The sequence below is a fragment of the Rhamphochromis sp. 'chilingali' genome, assembly GCF_963969265.1.
Source record: "Rhamphochromis sp. 'chilingali' genome assembly, chromosome: 5".
NCBI classification, from domain to species: Eukaryota; Metazoa; Chordata; class Actinopteri; order Cichliformes; family Cichlidae; genus Rhamphochromis; species Rhamphochromis sp. 'chilingali'.
Genome location: NC_137932.1, coordinates 23,360,560 through 23,386,457, shown reverse-complemented (window position 1 = coordinate 23,386,457; position 25,898 = coordinate 23,360,560). Strand labels below are relative to the sequence as shown.

The 25,898-nt window shown below is 40.7% G+C and overlaps 2 protein-coding genes across 3 annotated transcripts in view; both read right to left on the bottom strand.

Moving 5' to 3' along the window:
* Positions 1-2,953, bottom strand: part of galnt14 (UDP-N-acetyl-alpha-D-galactosamine:polypeptide N-acetylgalactosaminyltransferase 14 (GalNAc-T14)) — a 242,116-nt gene extending 239,163 nt beyond the window's left edge. For both annotated transcript variants that reach the window (XM_080881768.1, XM_080881769.1), the window contains exon 1: positions 2,710-2,953. In XM_080881768.1, coding sequence (XP_080737894.1) covers positions 2,710-2,871 — 162 coding nt within the window. In that variant the 5' untranslated portion in view covers positions 2,872-2,953. The remainder of the gene's footprint in view (positions 1-2,709) is intronic.
* Positions 2,954-8,236: 5,283 nt separating this feature from the next.
* Positions 8,237-23,572, bottom strand: zfand3 (zinc finger, AN1-type domain 3). Its single transcript, XM_080882475.1, has 6 exons — positions 23,001-23,572; positions 16,554-16,594; positions 13,096-13,287; positions 10,927-10,992; positions 10,670-10,840; positions 8,237-10,350 (listed from the first exon to the last, which is right to left on the bottom strand). Exons 1-6 carry the CDS (start codon positions 23,066-23,068, stop codon positions 10,196-10,198), a joined length of 693 nt encoding a protein of 230 aa, XP_080738601.1. The 5' UTR covers positions 23,069-23,572; the 3' UTR covers positions 8,237-10,195.
* Positions 23,573-25,898: the final 2,326 nt, after the last annotated feature.

Below are 25,898 nucleotides of genomic sequence, written 5' to 3'. Positions count from 1 at the left end.
ATCTGATGAACCACTCCAACTTTTTAAGCCCCAAGGAGTGAGATATACATACTTTGCTCCAAATTGTATACTCTGACTTCAGTGCACACCCTTTGCTAGCACTGTGGTTTTGCTTTCCTGATCTTTTTAGTATTCTATCAAACAAATGTTGAAATCTACAGTCACGGTAGAGTGACAAGGTGAGTAAGACTGTCACGAATGATGACTTATCTTCCTGCTTTTGATTCAGTCTGCGAACCTTTCTGCCCACGCAGACAGAGCATGCTACTCTATAATAGTCAATACGTGCACACAGTCAAGCACACGCACCTGCTGTTCAAACCTCCTGTTTAAGAAGGGCACCCAATCAAAATAAAGTTGGATTAAAGGGAGAAAGATGGAGTTAAAACAGCTCTTTTTCAGACAGAGAATACCTACAGCTGTAGGCCTCCATTGAAAAGCTGGTTGCAGGTTTCAGAGAAGCCTAAAGCTTGATTTATCCTACGTCGTAACTTTCATAGTAACTGGAAACTCCTTTTATTCCTACACAACAACTTTCCACAGTATTCGAGTTATTGCGTTGTGCTTCAACCCGCATTATGTTTCTTGGGAGGTGCACACCAGGTAGAAGGTTGCAGTGTAGGGTTAAAATAGGGTTCCGGTTATGGCATAAGTTACGACATAGAGCTGACGCAGAAGTGTAAATCTATTCTGTATATATAGGATGATGTGAAGAATGGAATTCCTGTGAAGCAGCTTTTACACTAGCTCTAAATTCACTGCACTGTAACAGATCACACATACACTCACAAAAATAAACGCACACTGCAGGTGGTCTAACTGCAACGTGGGTTTCTGCCGTGTACTCAGAACTTTCTGAAAGCCTTCATTCAGTGCTTAGTGTGCACTTTAGCAACAAGCAAACATTAACAAGGGCCTCGGGGAGGTCAGAGGTCTGTACGCTGGTGTTGAAGAACAAATAATGTGATTCGAGTACATGCATATTAATTTCAGAAAAGCACAAAGAACACAACAGCTTATGAGAGATCTTTCCTACTTCATATGCAGAATTTATTTTTTGTATTTTTTGCAGTTTCTATAAACACATGTTCCTTTGACACAGACTGCTGAGTCCCAGCGTGTGGTGGAGATGCTGAATATGTAGCAGTCCTCACACAGAAATGCCCTGCACATACACGCTGGAGTGGTACTTCCATCTAAAAATCTTGCATCTTGGATCCTTATTCATTAGATTTATTCAGGTAAAGTACATTGAAGCGGATGCATTTTACCTGTTGTGCCTCACAACAAAACAAATTCCTGACCCAGAACACTCTTTACAAAGGTCAGCTACAATTTATCTTAAGCATAGATAATCTTTTCTTGATAAATTCATACAGTATCCCTGCTAATTATGTGGTTTATACCATGTATGACAATCTCACCATATTCTTACGGACATTCGGTCGATCGGGGCTCAAGAGTTGGCAGTTCGTCTTGTAATCGGAAGGTTGCCGGTTCGAGCCCCGGCTCCGACAGTCTCGGTCGTTGTGTCCTTGGGCAAGACACTTCACCCATTGCCTACTGATGGTGGTCAGAGGGCCCGGTGGCGCCAGTGTCCGGCAGCCTCGTCTCTGTCAGTGCGCCCCAGGGTGGCTGTGGCTACAATGTAGCTGCCATCACCAGTGTGTGAATGTGTGTGTGAATGGGTGGATGACTGAATGTCCTGTAAAGCGCTTTGGGGTCCATAGGGACTAAGTAAAGCGCTATACAAATACAGGCCATTTACCATTCAGTTGGGCTGTTACACAATTCCTACATGGTGTGCATGTGTGCGCTGGCAGCTCTGTTTAACAAGGTAAGAGAGACAGGATCAATACGTTTATACCCCCAGCTACAGTGAACATGTTGCGGGTCTTTTGCATAACAGACGTCCTGCAGTGAACACAGGGCATGGGTATCAAGCTGGGTCGAAAATGAACCCAATTATCTTCAAAGGAACCACTGCAATCTGATAACTGAATTAAACAATGATAAGAGCTCTGATAGTGGATACTGAGCGTGCAACACTTCATTAAAAAAAGGAATGAAATTTAAAATGACAAACTGAGTATTACCTCACAATTTACTGAGTTGCTCTGATAGGAATACTGTAGGATTAGAAAACTGATTTTTCACTGATAATAAATCTACTGAAAAATAAAAGTTTTTAACTTGCAACACAGAAGACAACATTTAGTTTACTCTGGGAGTCAAGTCAAGAAAAGCAATCAGAAGAAAGTTGGGATCTTTGGTGGCATTTGCTCTCATCTCACCTTTGAGATGTTTTAGTCTTGTTTTTAGTCCACTGCATGGCCAAAGTATTTTACAGGTCAAGAATTCACCAATACATTAAGAGAAAGTGCAACGATTGAAAGAGCTCATTAGTGATGTTTAGGTCCACCGGAGGTAATTACAAAGAGTAAACACTTTCCCCCCATCATTAAACTTCACTAGACTTTTTTTTCTGACAATTTGGTTGCTTTACTTAAGATTAATGTCAAAAAGGACTTTCTCATATTGGAGCAATTCTTTACAACTTTTTTTTCCGTTTCCATGTCTGTTTCAGAAACTCCTTCACTCGGGATTTGGGTTCATGATGCTGCTAAAACTAGTGCGACTGCCCCGAGCTCCGCAGACGTCCCGCTTAAGTCCGCCACGCGTACACAGCAGGTCATATTTTTACTTCACCTGGTTGTAGGTTGTCTCTCCTGCTACTCCGCCTCCCCCTGCTACCGCTCCTGGACTGAGCTCCGGCAACCTCCTCCGGCTCAACACCAGCAGGTAAACCAGCGCTCCCAGCCACACCAGCACCGCCACGGCCACCGCCAGCCTCCGACAGAGTCGCTTCATTTTCCGGTCAGGAGGAACCGGCGGCGCCCGCAGCCCGGCTGCTGTCAGAAGTCCATTTCACAGAAGCGAGAAAAGAAGTGAAAGAAGCCTCCACTCACTGACACGGCAGCAGCGTGCCTGGTCCCGCTCACTGTAAAGCACCGACTACACGCTCGCTCGCCCTCACTCTCGCTCCTTCAACTCACAGAAGCGCGAGCGCTTCTCTGACACGCCTGACAGCCGTAAGCGCGTGCGCTGGTGTGCGCGAGCATGTTATTGTGTGTGTGTGTGTGTGTGTGTGTGTGTGTGTGTGTGTGTGTGTGTGTGTGTGTGTGTGTGTGTGTGTTTTTCGCTGAGGGAGTCCTGGACCCTCCTGAAGGTTTGACTGGGAGAGCATGGAGCTCCACCTGGCGACACCCGCAACTACTCCACTAAGGAGGAGCCCGAAACAAAATAACAAGGAGGAAGAAGAGAGAAGAAAACTGAGAGAAAACAAAGGGAGAATGATCAGTTAGGTCAGCATGACAGGCATTGACTGGGGAAAGATGTAGGCATGCATTTACTTGTTTCCTTGCTCTGATAGATTATTGTTTATCTGTTGCATACTTTTGGATTTTGCAGTTTCTGCTCAGCCAAGTTATCCAAGTTTGAGTTTATCGATAATAACCAATGTGGAAAACTGGCAGATTATCATAAATTAAAATAAGTTAGTTGCAGTTTCTGAAAAGTGTGAAGAATAGGAAACTAATATGAAGTACTGCTTAAAGGTACTTTTTGTAATTAACCTTGACAGAATGTAATTAAAACCTTCACCATCAGGGGGCAGAGTCTTACCACGTTTATAAAGCTGCTTTCAACTAATCCCAAATGCCTGATTTAGACTTCTTCAGTTAATCTTTTTAGAGTCTGACATGTAACTTATGTAAGTGGCCGACATTGTTGCTAGAATTTATACTTGCGTTATACGGTCATTTCCGTGTGTTTGTGCCCCGGTGTTTTGTATGTGGTACCAGCTGATAGAAAAATAAAATGTTGGCGTGGTTGGATTTTATCGGGTGTATACATATTTGTCCCTCAAGTTTTTCTACTTTGTTGTACATTCCCCCAAATCTATTCCATTACTGATTATTTCTCCTTATACTGCGGTGACAATTGTTATTCTCGCAATGATTCAAAAACTGGAGGGACTTTTTTTTTTGCTTGTTAGGTAAAATGTGTAAACCATTACACTAAAATTTCCCAAACTGGCAACAAGGATATGAGGAAGTGGCATGAGGACTGATGCATTCATCAAAATGAGAATCCTTCCCTCTGACCAATGCCAATTAAATATGACGTTCAACAACACAGCATCACACATTGTTTATGAATGTTTTTGTTATAGTCCAACTACTGCTGTGTTTTATGATCTCAGAAGTTATGGCCACTTTTAATTAAATTCATTACATGCTGTAATGTTGTAAGACGTCATGCCTATTTTTAATAGCACCCTGAAACAGTGAAGGTAAGTGCAGTAAGTTTGATGAACTTAAATAAAAGAAACAACCTATGAGTAAAAAAAGACAAGTTCTTTAAAGAGCCCTTCTCCCACCAAGGTCTATGCGTCCTTTATACACTGAACGTAAAAATACTTCTGCAAAGAATCTATCTGTCCATCCTTGATGATAATGCCTCTAGCAAGCCTCCTCTGTCATCCGGGACAGAGGAAGCTTGCCATTATTTTCGATATCCTTCAAACATGAAGCGGTGAGATTGGTTTACAAATCACAGATAGGAGGATGAAGGACAAAAGAGACGAGGGTCACTGACAGGAGGACGTTTCAGTTATGAAATGAGAAAAGTTCTTAGTTTAGTTTCCATAGACAGTACAAAGGCTAGAATTTGTCACTTTGACCTTTATCTAATGTTTAGTGATGTCTTGTTATGAAGCCTTGAATTCAGTATTTTCACAGCAGGAGACTTGGTATTTTGAAACAAGAGAGATGGACTGTGAAACTGAGAACACCACACACCCTGAATAATCATCCATTCTGACTCTAATGATGACCATAATTCATAGACTGAACTTTATGTTTTATTCATTCTGACCTGAAACTGGTGATTGAGCCAGTACATTCATTATGAAAGTGTTTACTGCAGTGAGCAAAGCAGACAAAAGACATTTTAGACTTGTATACAGCTGGGAGTCCTTCTGGAACCAGTGGCATCTCCCCCTGCTGGTTATTAGAAAGAATGCAGGTTTGGATCACTTCCATGGTGGCTTCACTTATTTATACTTTCTGTATTAGCTGTCCATTGCTGTCACAAGAAGCAGGAAAATTGTTTATTTGATCTGGAATGGATATGGGACAGTGAAGGTACTGGGTTTGGCTCCGAATGCTCTATTGACTCACCCCACCCTCTTTTGGTAGAAATTGATATTACACAAAAGTACGACCTGGCCCAAGTTCAACTTCAGCTAATATTTCTTAAATGTCATAGATGACACAAATGATTACATACAGGTTTTGAATATAAGTCAATATAGTTTTTAACTTTTTTAACACAGGAATTTACAATAAGTACATTTTAAATGAATCACTGAATAATATAAATGATAAATATTCAATAAATATCCATGCAAGGGCTCTGTTAGTCATTAAGATAGATTTTTTAATATATATATAATCCAGGCCTACTGGGTTATCACATCTCCTTGTCCTGAGTAGTTTTCTATCCATAAAATTAGTGTAGTAAAAATATTTTATTATTGCATTACTGCTATATTTAACCATGCTGTGTCCCACTTCAGCAGTGAGTGTGCAGTATGCAGAATTGGTAATAAAATAAAAGCTACCAAATGTATGGGAGCAACAAAAGAGGACAGAGGGATAGAGGAGAGGAGAAAGTGCAACAGAGTGGGAGAAAACGTGGGAAAATACAAAGGAGGAAGCAAAGAACAAGAACAGTAAAAGAAAATGAGAACAAATGGAAAAAGCTGAAATAGGAGTGATGAGACTGGAAGAACATGAGGAGGGAGGAAGCAAGATTGTATTTTTCCTGTTTTCAGACAAGTTGACAAGAATAAAACTGTCAGTTATTCCACATATCAGTTCAATAAATTATCAGGAACACTACTGAGCACTTAAATCCATCCTATATTTATCAATAAAACATGTGGCACAAAAATAAAACTGTTCCTTCTTATGAGATATGAACCTGAGGGAGAAAAAGATTTTTACTGTCTTGGTGCACCATCTAGTGTCTGTGCTGGGTAACGATCTGTGTATGTCTGTGAGTGAATCCAGGTTGAGGATGAATTCATATGGTCATTGACCTCAGTTTCTATTTTCAAAACGGTGGTGTAGTTCCTCTGTGTTGCAAAAGTCAGTTTTCAATGAAACCAAAATCCAGCACTTGATCAGCGCTGACCAACTTGAATGTATGAACCAACTTGAATATATATATATATATATATATATATATATATATATATATATATATATATATATATATATATATATATATATATATATATATATATATATATACACACACACACACACACACACATACATACATATATATATACATACATACATATATACATACATACATACACAAACAGGTGCCATTCATACAGGTAACGAGTGGGGGACAGAAAAGCTTCTTACAGAAGACGTTACAGGTCTGTGAGAGCCAGAGATTTTCCTTGTTTGAGGTGACCAAATACTTATTTTCCACCCTGATTTACAAATAAATTCTTTACAAATCCTACCATGTGGATTCATGGATTTTTTTTTTTTCACATTCTGTCTCTCACAGTTGAAGTGTACCTCTGGTGCAAATTACTGACCTCTGTCATTTTAGGTGGGGGAACTTGCACAATCGGTGGCTGACTAAATACTTTTTTGCCCCACTGTGTGTGTGTGTGTGTGTGTATGTATATATATATATATACACACACACACACACACACACACACATTCTTCTCCTTGGTCTTCATCCTTCTTGGGTTTCTGCTGCCTGAGGTATTCAGTCGGTTGTGGCCATCTTCCTGATGTACTCATGGATGTTAGACCAGGGTTGGGCAACTCCAGGCCTCGAGGGCCGGTGTCCTGCAGGTTTTAGATATCCCCTTGGGTCAACACACCTGAATCATATGTTTGTTACCAAGCCTCTGGAGAACTGTAGGACATTTTGAGGAGGTAATTTAACCATTTGAATCAGCTATGTTGGATCAAGGACACATCTGAAACCTGTAGGACACCGGGACTCGAGGGTAGGAGTTGCCCACCCGTCCTAGACAGTGGTTCTGACACTCCATTTCGCTTGGAGTACCGTCTCAGGGTGAAACCCTCCACACATGGTCAGGAGCTTCCTCGTCTTGATGTCAGTGGCTTCCATCTCCTCCTTTGGCCAGCTTATTATCCCAGCAGTGTAGGTGTTGATTACCTGGATCTTGCACTTCCCATTCAGCTGACTACTCAAGACTTGCCTGACCCTCTACAGGTATTTTGTGGTTGGGGCTTTCCTCTTTGTGGTTCCCATTCTGGTAGTGTGAGATATAGATTTTTTAAAAAAAATATTTTTTTTAAAATCAAAACAGGGTAAGTGTTTGTAATTTATTACCAAGTTAAAACTGAATTTTTGATTCTTAATTTGGATTCTGATATCAGTGGTGATTTATGTGGAGAAAAATAATTACCAACATATAGTGATCCAACAATAAAAGACACATCACATCCTCTAATCCAGTTTATTTTCCTCAGCAGAAAATGGAACACGATAAAATTAAAATGAGAAGATAGGACAGAATTATGTTCCTGCGTTTTTATACATTTAACTAAATATGTCACTCTATGCTAGGGTGTAAGTAACTCAAACTGATATAAGGTTAAATAAATTTTTTCCTTTAAAAGGTACAGAAAGATAATTTGATTTTTCCATTTCTCATTAGCACTCGAAGAAAAAAAAAAAAAAAAACAAAACAAAAAAAAAAAAAAAAACTTTTTCAAAAGTAAAATAAGAATCAGCCAACAAACCCTTCATCCTTCACTGTTCTCACTGGAGAAGACAGCAGGAGTGGGGAGTGATGAGGGACAGAACAAACCATGACTTGTGAGGATTAGCATAGTTAAGTGGTTTTTCTAAAGGCTTTCAACCCAAATCAACTTTTATGGAGTTATTTTGCAAAAGACGACACCTTCTAATTTTCCTGCCGTTCAGAGAGACCTGCTGCTATTTCTCCAAATTGAAAAACTGAAACGGTCACGTCATCATCACACGTGTGATAAAGCTGCAGATTATTATTATTATTTATTTATTTTTTTTAAATGGAGATTCTGAATTTGTTTTAAATCAACCACAACGTCTTTATTTTGTTGCACTCACACCTCGAGCTTAAAAAAAAAAAAAAAAAAAAAAAAGGATGAAAAACGTCAACTTCTGCAGCATCACAAACTAAACATTGATTTTGGTAGAACAATCCTTTTAGATAAGGAGGAAGAAATATTTAACTGAACAATATGCACAGCACAAAGTCCAAGCAGTCAGACTGAGTAGGCTGATTAGGAGTAGGATTGGAAGCAATGACAAAAAAGAAAAACGTATGAGGAAAGGGGAAAACCACTCAATTTCAGAATTCGCATGATATTTCTGCAGCCAAAACATTCATTAGACACTAGAGTCAGTTTGAATCTGTGGTAAGAAAACAAACAAACAATGCCACAAGCAGTGTATTCAGTTCTTAAAGTCTTACAATTGGCTACTTTGACAAAAAGACAAACAGAGTTTTCAAAACCATCCAACATTTGCCCTTTTTTACTTTAGAAGTTTTATTTGATGTTTTAGGTGGACATTTATCACAGATTTAAACTAAATAATCTCGCTCTCTGAAATGATGTTCTGGATGACAATCAGTATTAAAAAAAATAAAAATAGTAAGGAAATAATATTTTAAGAATTATATTCCAAAGAGACATCTCAAAGCTGAAAATAAATCCCCAATTTATCCTACCTACAAAAAAAAAAAAACAAAACAAAAAAAAAAAAAAAAAAAACAAAACCACAAAATAAAAAGGTAGTAATATAAATACTCAGTGGGAAGCTATGGAGACTCAGTTATAGTTCAGATATTTGTTTTTCTAAATTAATATATGGCATTTTGGTGAAGAACTCTTCATTTGAATACAAAAATTCAGTCGTCTTCCCCTTTATGTATCAAGAACAACAGTACCACTCAGTAAATTGAAAAATGGGAGGGAGAAGGGAGAAGCGGGACTGCTACACAGAGGATTTATCTGAGTGTCTCTTGTCCATTTAGTGTGTTTGTCTATTTTATTTATTTATTTATTTATTTGTATTTTTCCTTTTTGCCAACAGTCTGTGAGCAGAGGCAGGGATCGGCTGTATTGTCCTCCACGACACCGTGGCTAAGCAGTAAAAACAGAGCTAATCAAGGTAACGGCCACACAGGAGGGAAAAAAAAAAAAAAAGAATAGAAAAAAGGACTGAACCATGGCAGCGTCCTTGGACTGCATCACATTACCAAATGACACGCTCAAAACCTGCACAAATACACTGTTGCTAGAACCATGCATGAGTACAACTGGTTAGTGATGCCGTGCATGGGTCCAAACACGGGTGGAAGAAAGGGGGAAAAAAAAAGAAAAGAAAAAAAGAAGAGGAAGGTGAGGTTACAGGTTTGATACCTCGACCCCTTGATGACGACCTGAGGAGTGGTCGTGGGATAGTGCTAGACCCCTCATCCGCGACCAGGTAATGGGGGGAAAAAAATCTAAATAAAACAAATAACTCTGTAGAATTCAAAAAAATCCAAATGGATCAGTTCAGCTGAGCGTTAGAGCAGTTCACTTCCTGTACTGAAAAGAAAGAACAAAAAAAAAAAAAAAAAAAAAAAAAAGACTGAGTAAAGAGGAGAAAACCGGGGCAAGGCACAGAAGAACTGTGCATGACATACAACTGACTGGATCCGTCTCTGTGGTGTCCTTCCTCTGAAGACGGGTGGGGTTAAGGCTGTGTGTGTGAGAACATGCGATACTGAACGTAGCTCTGAAGAACAGCCACCAGGCGGCCCCCTGTTGGCCCTGAGCAGAGTCCGAACAGACGCTCCAGGCAGGAAACCAGGACTTCAACAGGGTGGCCTTAAGCTCAGATCCAGAATCGTTGGGTCAGATGCAGGATGTTACAACCACACCCCATCCCCTCCTCCTCTTCTCCCCCCTCCCACCCGCCCCCTCCCATTACCCCATTTGTCAATTCTCCTAGACCTCCTTCCATCAACACCACTACCTCCTCTTTGTAAGCTCCTGTTTTATTGGATGGCTGCTCACTCTGTGGCCAATCAGGAGCACTCCTCCCCGATGCGCTGGCATGAACGGCCCACCTTGCGGTCCAGCTTCACCATCTTGAGGACGGCCTCCTCACGTCCGCGGCCCAGATGGTCGAACAGACAGTCGTGTTGCTCGGGTAGACGGTGGAGCATGCAGAAAACGTAGCCTGGGAGGCAAACAGAGAAGCTGGTGAGGCAGGAAGTGACCCCAATACACATTATTTAATTTTACTTTGCCAAGCTTATTGTTAAACAAGAACATTGGGAAGAGGTCTCTTTTCCTAGTTTCTAAAGCAGGTCTGTGCTATTTTCTTTATACAATTTTAAGAGGATGAATGTGCATTACCTGTAATTTGTACATGTGAGTGATTCTGATATAGTTATAGTTTTCCCACATTATTTATATGCAAACATTTGACAAAGATGCCATAAGCCAATGACCATCTTAGCTTATACAGTGACATGCGTCTCAAAGATGATACTGACCACAGCGACAGGATCCCAGTTCCTGCTGCACCAGCTCTAGTTTGGTTTGGCAGCGATAGCAGCGCCGACGGTTCTTCTGCTTGGGCGTCCCGCGGGCCTCTTCGCCACTCCCTTCTTTCTCTTCTGTCCGTGGTCGTTTCTCTGGTGTGGCCTCGCTCTCCGAGCCCGAGGCTGGAAACAAACACCAGGGTTAAAGATTTAGCGCTCAACCTGTCAAAGGTCGTGCGGCGCTAGAAGGCAAGAGGAAGAGGTGGTACCTGATTCTCGTGGACGTTTTGTGGGCGTGCAGAGTGTGCCTTGGGCTGTTTCTGTGGACGACACACCTACAGGTGGAGGAATAAAAGGCGAGTGAGACACGATGTGGAATGACCTCCTTCCTTTAACATCCACTCCGAGGAAAGAAAACCTACGATTGTACTGTGTACCATGCTTAAAATAAAAACAACTTCATCATTTGAAATTGAAGCTGAAATGTCAATACTTAAACTATTAGTCATTACATTATTATATAGATGTTCTAACATTTTTCAGCAGGCCATATATTCACTTCATCCAAACCAGCTTGACCTTTTCAAAAGCCATTAAATGTCAAAACAAATGAAATGAACATTTCAAGGATTTTTAAATGTGATTTTTAAGCAACCAAAACAATATTTTACAAATGATACAAAACAAAGATGTATGTATGGAAAGGTGCATTTTAAGCGCTTAATAGTGAGTTTAGGAACGATTCTGTACATCACCTCAGCATCAAACAGCAGACAGATACAGTTACCAGCAAACTCAGTCAAGCGAAAGGTGGGTAAAAATTTAGTTAATGTGCTGGTGGAGAGACTTTGATTGGAGACCAACAGGAAAACTAATACTGAAGTTTGTCACATGGTAAGAAACATGACTCCAGATGAAAGCAAGTATAACTCTACAACTTAGAAATGTGTTAAGAACAACATTTATCTATATTCCCTACTGCTTATGCGAGTCTGGGTCATAGGAGCAGTAGTCTCAAGCCACCGCCTTTAGCTCTCTGAGGTGTTCCTGAGACAGCTGAGGGATATAATCACTTCAACATGTCCCGACTCTGCCAGGAGAATCTGCTCCTGGTTGGGTATGTCTGAAACCATTTACCTAGGAGACCTCCAGGAGACATCCTAATCAGAGGCCCAAAACATCTCAATTAGCCGTTTTTGATGCAGAAGAGCAACTCTACTTTGAACCCCTTTCTTATATTTAAGCAGGAGCCCAGACAGCATTCAGAGTACGCTCGTTTCTGTCCCAAAGCGTCCAAAAAAAGATTTAAAAAGTAGCAATTTACAAAATAGATTATATTAAGTAATTATTGTTGACAATCTGCTATAGACCAAGACACACTAATCATCCACAACATTGAATCCACTAACCTATGATGTGAATAAACGTATTATTCTGTTATAATGCAACAATCTACTGGGGAAAACTTGGTTCTTGATCTTTATTAATAGTCTTTCCACCCTTGTACGTACAGTTTCCCCACTTCTAATACTCTGTGACGGCAGAATCTACCCCAGCAAGGAAAAGAGCTCTGATACACAGCAGAAACTGCTCAAAGAACATGATGAAGAGCCTAAAGTGTTGACCTGATCGGATTAAACATGCATGAAATGCATCTGATCAAGAAAAATCTATAGATCACCACAACTGTCAAAAACAAAGCGCTCTGGCTAACGTCCCTACAGGTCACCCCTAGAAGGGAACAGCTGACATCCATAAGGCAGGTGATTTTAATGTTGTGGTTGATGTAGCATAGGATCTGGTCATACAGATCTGAACAGTCAGAGGCTTTTGCAGAGAACTGTGTTTTCTACTCGAGATTGAAGTTTTCCTTGTACCATGTGCCGCTTTGTACTAGAGAATTACTACTGTTGCCTTTTCTATGTTTTAAAAGCAAAACCCACAGACAGATTCATCCAGTACTTATTTAAAGACCGAAAAGGCTGCACAGCAGCATTTATGCCTGCACAAACTGTTCCAAACCACAGAGACATCATACTGCTTCATCTACAAAGAATGACATTTAACGTAGTCTTGAGGTCCACGATAGTTGAGAAAATTCCTACATGAGGGATTTTATGAGCTCTGCAATGAACTTCATATTTCATTATGTTCCTTTGTTTCAGTGCTGCACTCCTGTGTCAGCCATGTTCTGCATCTTCCTGTGCTTGACAAAGAAAAAGAACAGTCAGTCCAGACTATCATCACTGCCACAAACAGCTTGCTCTGCATCCATCAATTCTTTGAGAAAGACTTAACCGTTAAATTGAGCAAAAGTTTCAGTCTACTGTGACCATTAACCTTTTGCTTCCACATTGTTAGGAAAGTTTGCTCTCCTGAAAGTCAGTTTTTAAAAACAGAACAGGGTGAGTGTGAAGTCATTGGCTGACCAGGCTTACCTTCCCTTGTGCTGGAAAACACAGGTAAGGGCTCTTCAGCTGACAGTTGCTCGGAGCTTGAGGGCGGCAACAATGATAGGGATTGGCTACTGCTACTGCTCATCTCGCTACTGAAAACTGGCGATTGGCTACTCCCGGTGCTTTGGATGGGCTTGGGGGTGCAGTCTTCGACTGGCTGCTTCTTTTGGACGTCTGTGGTCAAGGACAGAGAGTGAGGGAGTAGACAGGAATGTAAAAAAAAAAAAGAAGAAGAGAAAAGAAGAGGACAGGGAAAATACAAACAGTGGGAGGGACAGGAAAAAAAATAAATAAGAGGAGATAGGACATTGTGTCAAACAGACAACTCTAGACTTATGGAGTGTGGTATAGGCACTGTGCACCCCAGATCTCCCGTTATAACATCTGTAAAAGGTTTCATGTAGCTGAAAAATACATCGAAATTAGTGTATAAGAGTTATCAGGCAATTTAACAGCGATATGTGGGAGGTACATATTTAAACTAAAACCATCAAGTCAACCTAAAGACAAAAAAGAAAACATTTGGTGAAACAGTGAGTTAGTCCTCCGCCCTGACAGAGCTCTCATATGTTATTATCTTCTGCCTGACCATTTCCTTTGGTATCCCAGTTTTTCCTGTCTGTCAAACTATAATGCATCGGCTGTTTGGTAAATATAACTGTGAGCAGAGTTTCCCTAACATCATGTTCCAGAGTGCCTCAGTGTTTATGGCTCTCTCCTCCCATTACACCTATAACTTTTAGCAGTGACTTGAAAATGGAGCGTCCACTGAATTCAGCAATCATCTGACTCTTTCCTTATCAGTACATTTGAGGAAAGTCAATAACAGCTGACGGTCAGCTGCTTTAAGGATCTGCATTTACACTGTAGATGGAAACACATCTAAATTAAATTACCAGCAAACAGACAAAACTCTAGGAAATGATTTCATCCCAAAAAGTCAATTACACGATTACTTGAAACAATCGAAGCCCAGTGCACTGATTAAAAGGCATCTTGTAAAAACTGTGCTCAAATTAATATTCTGGCTTTTTAACATGCCACGCTGTATTTGTAACAAATAGTTGCCACCATTTAAAAAAAAAAAAAAAAACCCCAACAAAAACAACATATTAAACTTTCTTTCATCAGCAATAATTTACTGAATACCTTCCAAAGCATTCAACATTGGTGCCATCTATGCCTCTATTTTCCTTCTATGGTAATCTTTGATAAGCAGCTTCCACCATTGTTGCATATTGTTTTATTTTATGGTTGATTAATCTGCATATTCACAGATTAACCAACAATCAAAATAATCACTGGTTGCAGCATGCGCCATCTCCATCTCTCTGCAACTGATCATTTCATGACTACCATGTGTGTATAAAAATAAAATAAAATAGAACTTTAACCTTAAAAAAAACCAAAAAAAAAAACCAGCCTGAATGAAAGTACAAACCATCTCTAAACTCCATTACCATGTGGCTATCAGTTAACTTTACCAAGTGAAATGTGACTCAGTGAGACAAAGATAAAAATCACCTTGCACGCCTGAGCTGGTTCTTGTCTTTATTCCACCACCACCCTCTCCCCGCAGGGGAAGGTGTGGGAGGCCAGCCTAGATTTTACTTTTACCTCCACATGTGGGCTAACCCACTTCTGCTCAGCCTCCATACTTGTGTGTATCAAGTCTATTCTAAGCATTACTGCTGTCTGTGATGCTAGGTCCTCACTGTCTACCATGCTACCATGCTCACTGGTTGCTATGACCACCGACAGGGCTGCGGATCACCTTCAACCCTCATCCACCTGAACCAGACTGGAGAAGTCATTGGGACAGCTTAATTCATACAATGACATTTTCAAACTTTAACTGGGCATTTTTCTCTTGTGCAATTATCATGCTGGAGAAAAATGAAACTTTCTATGTTTTAGAAAGCTTCCAACCAAAACAGTAAATGCAGTAACCAGAGAAACAGACAAAGATAAGTCTGTTTCCCGAATCTGCCCTCAGAGAACAGCTACCATCTTCCCAGCAAATTAAGAAGATTTTATGGAATCTCATCATCCTTTATGGAAGCAATTATCTCCTAACTTTCACCGTTTTCCTCCAAATGGCAAATACATCATTTTGGAGTGAGGCGCTTTATGGGTTCTTTCGTTTTCTGAGAATGACTTCTTAGCATTATTGACATTCCTAACTGAAATCTGCTGGCACACCTAGCCTCAAGCTGCTGCTAGCAGTGTGTCAGGCTGTCACTGAGAATGCCTCTGCACGCCAAGAGAAAATGAACATCCAATAGTTTCAGCCATTTATATGTGAGAAGTAAGCAGCTGCAAGTAACTCTCAAAGACAAAGACACACCCAGGAGCACCCAGGGGTGCTGAAATGCATCCATCCGTGCATGGGTATGGGGATTTGAATCTCTGTAGTATAGACTGTTAACTCTGTAGTCAAGCAACAACAGCACAGGTGAAACTCTGGAGGCAACTGATGTTAAAAATGACATAGGTAATAAGCCTTTTCAGTTAACAGGCCTTATACACCAATGCAACTTTAAATCATTTATCGTTTTAACCATTACTACAAACTGAAACCCAGAGAGGCACAGAAACAACACTGCGATTGGCTTTGAGTACCTGCTGTGGGGGCAAAGGAATTTTTTTTTTTTTTTTTGACAACGAACATATTGGGCGATTGTGGCTCAAGAGTTGGGAGTTCACCTTGTAATCGGAAGGTTGCCGGTTCGAGCCCCGGCTTGGACAGTCTCGGTCGTTGTGTCCTTGGGCAAGACACTTCACCCGTTGACTACTGGTGGTGGTCAGAGGGCCCGGTGGCGCCAGTGTCCGGCAGCCTCGCTTCTGTCAGTGCGCCCCAGGGCTACAATGTAGCTTGCCATCACCAGTGTGTGAGAATGGGTGGATGACTGGTTGTGTAAAGCGCTTTGGGGTCCTTAGGGACTAGTAAAGCGCTATACAAATACAGGCCATTTATTGAGCCAGCCACAACTTCATTGGACAAAACATCACAACATTTGAGTGAAAGACCACACGTGTCCTGTGGCCACATTTACAGACAAAACAACCAAAGTGAACATCAGAAGCAACAGAATAGCTATCAGTTCTGTCTCTTTCGTACAGCTTCCAGCTGGCTTGTACTGACGGACAAAGAAGTCTGGCTCATTCTCCAAGTAGAGTTCCTACTTTCGTGCATGTAAGCAAGAATGCAAAGTAGCACCACTTTAAATCTTTTATATTTCGAGAAAAGTCACGCAGTTGGCAAACATTCAGTAAACTGAGGGATGTTGTTGGCTGCTGAAAGATGTCAGGTACCCAAGGTGTAACAGGACCCATTTGTGTCCTGTGCCTCCTTTGCTATTGAATGATATCCAAATGAAAACCCAGTGTTGTTTATTTCCCCCCACAAGACAAATACTGTGCATTTAGAAGTGACTTACCAGCAAAACATTTGGAGCATAAGTTCATTGTTTTACTGGACCTGGAAAGACAAGAGAGATAATGTCAGTTTTTAACCTCCGCAGACCTGCTGTTTGTTTCCACACATTTCAACCATCTATAGTTCAACTTTATGTGTAAAAGAAGAAACAATGTCAAATTACTAAATGTGAATTTAATGGGAGTCATCTATATATAAACATCTTTTCCTCCAACAGGTTAATACCTGTATTTACTGCAGAGTAGGTGAACATAAATGTGGAAGAATAATACCACTCTGAATTTTTCAACATCTCAGATAAAAATTATGTCATATCCAGCTCATTAAATCTATGATCTTTCATAATCTCCTCCAAGGCTTAATCTCAGGATTTTAGAAATTGGGCCTTGGCTTCGAGGTAAGACTGAAAGAAAAGGGAGAAAATTGATAAGCAGACGGTTGCTGCACAAGAGGAGCACATGGCTGGAAGAGGGGATATTCTTCCCCACTGTTAAGCTATTGTTGCTGATGAATCTTCTGTCACTCCCTTGATTGTTTCAGCATTACTAGTTTCCTGCAAGCTGCAAGCAGAGAGACAAACATTTCATCTTAAAGGCAAATTACGCCCATCTGGTTTTACGTACTCGAGTAGATTTCAGTCGATCTTTCTGTGGCAGGGACTAAACACGATCACAGACTTTAGAGGGAAAACCAGCACACCGCAGACCACGGCCTCTCTGTGTGAGGATCTAAACGTATTCTACGCTAGATTCGACACAGCGAACACCATGAGACCGGACAGTGTGCGCACCGCGGATGACGTCAGTGCGCACACTGTGTCTGAGGAGGATGTGCGGAAGTGCTTCAGGAAGGTGAACGCACGCAAAGCTACTGGTCCGGACGGGATTCCCGGCCGCGTCCTCAGGTCATGCGCGGCTCAGCTGGCTGGAGTGTTCACGCACATCTTCAACCTTTCCCTCTCTGTCTGTAGTCCCAGCCTGCTTCAAAATGGCCACCATCATCCCTGTACCCAAATCCTCCACCATCTCCTCATTGAACGACTGGCAACCTGTAGCCCTGACCCCCATCGTAAGCAAATGCTTCGAGAAGCTGGTCAGGGACTTCATCTGCTCTGCACTACCCGACTCACTGGACCCTCTACAGTTTGCATACCGCCACAACAGGTCCACTGATGATGCCATAGCCCTGACACTACACACTGCCCTGTCACACCTGGAGAAGAGAGACACGTATGTGAGGATGCTGTTTGTAGATTACAGCTCAGCATTCAATACCATCGTTCCCTCGAAGCTGGACAGGAAACTGCAGGATCTAGGACTGAGCAGCTCCCTCTGCAGCTGGATCCTTAGCTTCCTGTCTGACAGACGCCAGGTGGTCAGACTGGGCAGCATCACCTCATCCCCCATCACACTGAACACTGGTGCTCCACAGGGGTGTGTACTGAGCCCTCTCCTGTACTCACTCTACACCTACGACTGCACAGCCACTAACAGCTCCAACATCATTGTGAAGTTTGCGGACGATACTACAGTGGTGGGTCTTATCACCAACGGTGATGAGACGGCTTACAGGGAGGAGGTCAGCGCCCTGACCCACTGGTGTCAAGACAACCATCTCACCCTCAACGTCGCAAAGACAAAGGAGTTGATAGTGGACTTCCGGAGGTGCAGAGAAGTACACACCCCCATCACCATCAACGGCGCTGCTGTGGAGAGAGTGAGCAGCTTCCGGTTCCTTGGCGTACACCTGGCTGAGGATCTTACGTGGTCAGTACACACAAACAAAACAGTGAAGAAGGCGCAGCAGCGCCTCTTCTTTCTCAGGAGACTGAAAAGATTCGGCATGAGCCCCCGCATCCTCAGGACCTTCTATCACTGTGCCATTGAGAGCATCCTCACTGGATGCATCACCACCTGGTATGGCAACAGCACTGCCTACAACTGCAAAGCTCTCCAGCGAGTAGTGCGGTGCTCTGAACGGATAATTGGAGGTGAGCTTCCCTCCCTCCAAGACATCTACAGGAAGCGCTGCCTGAGGAAAGCGGGGAGGATCATCAAGGACTCCAGTCACCCCAGCCATAAACTGTTCAGACTGCTTCCATCAGGAAGGAGGTTCTGCAGCATCCGGTCCCGTACCAGCAGACTGAGAGACAGCTTTTTCCATCAGGCCATCAGACTGCTGAACACGTCATAGACACCTCAGCTTCACTACTGGAACTTCAACATTATGCACTCCATACTGTATATAAATGCCACTTGTTTTGCACATATTCAACTCTGTATATTTTATATATTTTATTATTATTTTATTTTTTTACTATTTAATTTGTAAAAATGTGTATACACACACACACACACACACACACACACGAAAATATTTAGTATACACATCCAGAAATGCATACACTATTATATATTGTACATATATTTATTAGTTTCAGGTTGGCCATTCTTGTATTTTGCTCGTTTGTGTTGTTGTGTTTGCACATCTCTGTTGCTTGTGGGGCTCGCACACAAGAATTTCACTCGCATGTGCTGTGCCAGTGTGCCTGCACATGTGATGTGACAATAAAAAGTGATTTGATTTGATTTGTAGTCAAAAAGGGGAAAAAACTATGCTACAAATTAGGGCTGCACGATTTTGCATAAAATGAGAATCACGATTTTTTGGCTTAGAATTGAGATCACGATTCTCTCACGATTTTCTTTTCCAGTATAAATATTTATTGCACTTATTAACTGCACATCAACTTCGTAACAGTTGAGACTGAACATAAAAACAATAAATAAACATAAAAACAACAAAAAAGGAAGAGTGAGCGCTTGTTTTCATGCAGATTACGTCCCAGATCAAAATGCGGTACAATCGTCGTCTTTTTTATTTTCTTTTTTTTTTTTTTTTTAATCGTTGTCATTTGGAAATGAGATCGCACATAAGTATGAATCGAGATCGCGATTTTCTAACGATTAATCGTGCAGCCCTACTACAAATTCACTAATATTTGGTTCAAGTTCAACAATAGGTAACCTGCTGTTACAATGCTCAAACCCCCATTTGAATTTGCAAACTGTGCATATATTGTCAACCTAAACTTCAACCTTCATTTGCTGTTGCATGCCTCAAAGAACGGCTGAGACTGACAGCACGGGTGGCTGTAGCTCAGGTGGCAGAGCAGGTCAGCCACTAATCAGAAGGTCGGTGGTTCGATCTCAAATATCCTTGGGCAAGATACTAACCCCATGTTTGCCTACTGGTGGTGGTCAGAGGGCCCAGTGACGCCAGTGTCCGGCAGCCTCGCCTCTGTCAGTGCGCCCCAGGGCAGCTGTGGCTACAATGTAGCTTGCCATTGCCAGTGTGTGAATGTGTGTGTGAATGACTGAATGTAGTGTAAAGCATTTGTTCTTTGCCTTTCATCTTTTTGATGGCTGCATAGTAACAGCCTAACTAAGAACTTTCAACAAAAACACAAAAGTGATTTTACAAGCTTTTGCCATGAATAGTCAAGATTTGAATAGACAGAGAAAACATTCTTACAGAGTTTAAAGTGACCTAGATGTGACCTTAAGGTTTTTTCATTGCAAGTCCATTCAGAAGACAATGAACAGTTTTAAAACTAGTCATTTGAATCTTTTCTTGGCAATTGGTAAGACCTTTGCCACAGGTGTGTCTTTCCCTCACCTTCTGGGCTTCTCTCCAATGTCCATACCACCACAATGTCTTTGTTCTCAGCCATTTCTGTTCACACCGAGTTCTCTCAATGGTACACAAGCTGGAACTTGGTGGGGTATTCATATCATTGTTCCTACAGGAGCTGGGTGACTAATACAGAAGGACAAGCCTGCACAGACTGTTTATACTGAAAGCAAAGAGGTGAATGATAGTACCAGACAAATTCAGTCGCTCTAAGCCAAACAAAAAAACAAAAAACAAAAACAAAATGCAATTTTGAGACAATTTTAATATTGTCATCTAGTCTTTAATAATACTTAAATCACTAAAAGCCTGAAATTTTCCAAATAAGATGGCTTCTTTTTTCTTTGCTACATAAACCACACAGGATAAAACAAGTCTTCTACAGACAAAATATACTTCATTATGCTCCCAGGTGACGCTTCAAGGTGGAGACAAGATGGGAAAGCTTGATTATGTCAGCACAAAGGTGCCACAACCAAGTCAAATATTTTGTTTAGGTCCTCAAAACGCAACTTGTTCATCTGATAGCAGCACGCAGAGTAGGAAAAAACAAACAGACTGATAACTATTCCGTCATTTTGAATCCAAGAACAAGGCTTTACTCAAAGAAAGTATTTTTAAATCGATTACCTCATCCTCTTAAATCCTGTTGCTCATAAGAAGTGATCAACCTGTACATTAGCTACTCTGAAGTATCCACAAATTAAAGAAACTTAAAAGCAATGTTTGAAATGATTAAAACTAATGTCATCCAGGCTGCACTTTAGCTGTAACATATCTTGGTTGCAGTTAATCATTGCTAATCAAAAGGTATTCTCATCAAAACTCAGTGTGAGATAGGTTTGTCTGCAGTTACAACCAATAATAGCTCATTTAATGCCATTATTAATGATTTATTTTTATTATTAACTGAAGTTACTTAGCATGTTTTACTGAGCTTACTACTGGACTTTATAAACTCATGGAGCCAACCTGTGCAAACAGGTGATTTCCATTGAATAGCATCGCCTTATCTCAAAGAAGTAATCAATGAAATCACTTGTGGTTTGACTTTTATTTGCTCAAGTTAGTGCAGGTTTGGACCCAAAATTAACCGATGCCTTTAAACCCTGATGAGCTGACATCTTAAAGGACACATTGGTATGAATAATATTGGCAAACCTGCATCAAAGTGCAGTATTTGTATTTCGGTAGTTTAGTTCCTGGTCTTAATTATCATTTTACCTTATTTATATATTTGTTTTATGGACTTATAATGAATGCCAAAATGTTGTTTCCTGGAATAGTGTTGCTCTCAGCTCTCATTTAATTTTATTACTCCCCTGTTTATTACCTTTAACTTTTTAAAAACCATTTTACTGTCCTCTTATTGGTTTTAATAACCACTTTATTAAATATCTGTTTCTTCTGTGGATTTAACATGTACATTTTTAGCCTTTTTTTAAATTGTATTATTGTTGCTTTTGCTTGTTTTTAAATCAATAGTCGCATTTCATAATATTTTATTACTTTGTCTGCTTACATTTGTCTATTGATTTAGTTTTATATCATCTATGTAGTGCTGTGCTACAGACTCTGTAGTAGCTTAAGCAGTATATTGTGCAACCGACTGGAACCAAGTCAGTCTTGCACTAGTTAATTATTCAGATATTTTTTGTTTTGTTTTTGTTTCTTTGGGGCTGAGGGACACCAAAAAGAAAGAAAGAAAAAAAGAAAGAATTTAAACAATGTAAATATCATCAGTACTGACAAGGTGAAGGTTTGCACCCCATATTTTTAGTAAGATGTAAAATCCTGCAAATAGTTGAATAAAACCTTGAAATCGTTTCACGAAGCCTTGGCTTTTAGGGACATGTGCTGAGAGACAGCAGATTTCCCCCCCCCCCCACCCCCCCAGACCAGGTGTTATTCTGAGCTGAGGCAGGCTGGGGCCATAATCACACAAGGCTGCCATTCATGTCGCCTGACATTGACAGGTGGGTTACTGCCACCTCCAGTTTGCTTTCTGGACAGCAGAAAACGAAGCAGCTGGGGAAGATGGGCTGGTTATCAAATGTCAATTCATAAGACTATGTTCTGTATTGATATTTGCCTCAAAGCAAGTGAAGACAGGCACAAGAAATTATCAATGCGTTTAATGAGAAATAAGCAGTCACTTCTTATGGTTACTACTAAATACATTTAAAAAGGTTAGTCATTTTTCCTATGGGGTAACACAGGCGAGATCAGTGAATCACATCCGGTATGCAACACACATCCACCTCTTGACAAGAGCGAATGTAAAGAGGGGCGTAAAATAAACGACAAAATAAGTTTAACAACACATTTAAATCTTAAGGTTTAAGAAAAGTAGCGTGTTAAATATTTAAATCCAGCTTTCCTTTGAAGTCGTAGACGAAAACAGGGCAGGTTTAAAAGGAACCTGCTGGCAATAAATCATTTTCTATGTCGGGTACGTCATCTCCTGGCTTCAAAAATAGCCCTAAAAACGGTAAAGCACGGTCGGAAAATAACAACCGGCACTACAGGAGACGACAAAGAGTGTGAGAGCTCTAAAAAGGGGGTAAATTAAGCTAGTTTTCAAGCTAGGAGGTTATTTATTAGCCAACTTCCCAACCCCCCACCCTCGGCCTGTACAACAGAACAACAACAATGGGTTTGGACTAGTTGAACCCGTTTAGCACATTTCATCCGGATTTACTTTTCAGTTCAAGATAGCGGGTTTAATCCGGTTTCTATCAGGTTTAACACTTACCCCCAAAATCCGCAGGGACACCTGGGAGGTAGAGTCGGAGGTTTGCTTCGTTCACTAGTGTCTCCCATGACTTCCAACACACACACACAAACACAGGCACCCACACGCGCGCGCACCCACACACACGCACACACAAAAAGCCGATAAGGAAACGCGAGGCTGGGGATGAGTCCGGGGCCTGGTCGTTCAATGAGAAAAAGCCTTCAACGCTCAAATTACACAAAACGATAGCTGTCCAATTCCTCCGAAAGTCCACACATGGGTAAAAAATAAATAAATATCGCGTCGGCAAACTCGCTTCAGCCACAAAAAGCCTTCCGTTAAGTCAAAGGAAACGGCTTAGTTTGAACTGGAATAATTGAACAGCACTCAAAGCAATCAGCTGGATGTTCGGACTTTACAACCGACAAACGACTGGAGGGGGGCGTTCCGGTGTTTCAGTCGACACCAAAAAGCTTAAAATGAACACCGCCCGTCCACCTATACGAATAAAACACAATTATGGCGACGTTAAATGTGTGGGAGGGTGCGAAAAAATAAAAAATAAATAGACTGAGCAAGGCCTTCCCCTCTTGACAGTTGAGGACCACCCCTATTCACACGTCGCTGGTATGAAGTATGCTAGGCCGGAAACGCGTCCATCAAACCAGAAATGTCAATATTGGCCAACGAAATGATGGTAAAACAGTATGAACTAACACCGCTTCTACACGGAAAACATCCAGAATAAACACATATGCCAACATTTCTGAGTCGCCGTGTTTACTTTTCTCTATAATCCTGAGTGTTAGTATTGGAAAGGCAAGTGTACAGCGAGTACTGTACAGTAAGAGTAAGCCATAGATGTACTATAGAGTAAAGCAAAACAATGAAGCTATGGACTAAAGCAATAACAACACGTTTTAAAACTACAGTTAACACTCTATATATTGTGAATTGTCTTTTCAGTATTTGAAAATGTGGATTGTTATATTTAAAAACATTTATAAGGGAATAAGTGAAATAGCAAAGTAAAAGCAAATTTTATTCAAGAACTTCATGAAGGTAGCATCAGCATGAGATGCCTTAAAAACATAATTTCTTTACTGTATTGTTTTTTACTGTTAAATGCAGTTAAAGATTGCATTTACTGAAAATCACCCCCAATATATAGTGCACTGTGCAAAAGTCTTGAGCAACCTTCATTTCTTTATAACTGCCTTCTACGGAGTTACCTCTATTTTTAGGTGGTCTTGAGCAATATTTCTCCAGGATTTCTGAGGTCTTTCAAAGTTTTTCTTTGGGCATTGCCTGCTTCTGCACTCAGTCCAGTCCTCGCACCTGACAAATTTAAAAGGAATGTTTTGTTTCTGTTTTTTCAAGCTTAACACCAACCCATGACTCATTAAAACACAATGACTCTCTAGAGATGACAACATAGCAAAGAACCAGTTTGAAATTTTATCATTATCATACTAGCAACCTGTTGCACTAGTGTCACTCATGGCTGTCGCAAAGACACATCAGAATTTCCCATTTCTTTAGATGAATCTACAACAAAGAAACAAGGAAAATTTTGATTGGCAATATATATATATATATATATATATATATATATATATATATATATATATATACATACATACATATGTATATATATGTGTGTGGGTGTGTTTGCTAAAGCCTCATCAGAGACATTATCTGTTGAAGGGCTGTTGTCAAGAAACCATTGCTAGGGATGGGAAATGGAGAAAAGGCTGAGGTATGCCATATTATACAAGCCTTATGGAGTGACGGAAGGTCAGGAGAGAGTTACAACATTATCTATTAAATTATCTATTACCCCCTATGTAAAACATAGGGGAAAGTCTGTCATGGCTTGGGGCTGCATTTCAGCCAGTGGTGATATTATCAAAACTGATGAAATTCTAAACGCAGAAAAATATGGTCAGAATTTGATCCATGTAATATCACCTGGAAAACAACTGATTGACTCCACTTTTCAGCATGACAATGATCCCAATTAGTGATGGGATGGCCTTCCCAGAGCCCGGACCTCAGTGTATGATCATCTTGACAGAGAACAGAACGGAAAGAAGAACTTTCAATGTCCCCCCAAAAGCCAAGAGAATTTTCTTGAAGACTTAAAGAAATTACAAGAAAGCTGCCTAAGAGAGTTCAGGATGTGTTAAAGAATAAATATTAGACACACCAAATATTGACTTTAATGCTGGTTAGAACTGTACAAACTACGTTTTTACCTTATATTGCTTTATTTCCTACTTTCATAGCAAAATAAACAAATGAGGGGTGTCTCAAGACTTTGTACTGTTTCACAGTAGTGTATATACTGGTTAGTAACCGAGTCTGTGGTCCTACGAGCTGTAAAAACTCCTTGGATGCAAGTTTCCTACCTGCTGGAATAAACAGTGCAACTTTTCTCACTATGAAAAACAAGACAATAAAACTTTTGATTTTCAAAACATGACATTTTAAAAAGTTTTATGACAATAACGTCTTCATAGGCAGCCGTACACATTAACACTGCCCACAAAGCTGGTGGGGCATCAGTGCCCGGCCCATTAATGTTACACGATTATCAATCAGCACCATTTGGTGTGTAACAAAAGCTCTCAATACTTAAAACCAAAGGTGGACTTATTGTATTGCTTGAATCAAAGAGCTTCACTGTGTGTAACAGCAGCGATTCTGACTAGCAGGTGTGTGTGTCACCCTCTTACAGAAACAAAAATCAACAAACAACATCGGCTTTTTTTGTTGTTTTTGTTTTTCGTAATCACATTTTTAACAGGCATTGAACACGAGGCAGTGAGATGCAGTCACACATTGATGGTGAAAATAAGTAAAAGTACACATAAAGTTAGATAAGGTATGGAGAGTACAACCTGAACAAAGCCC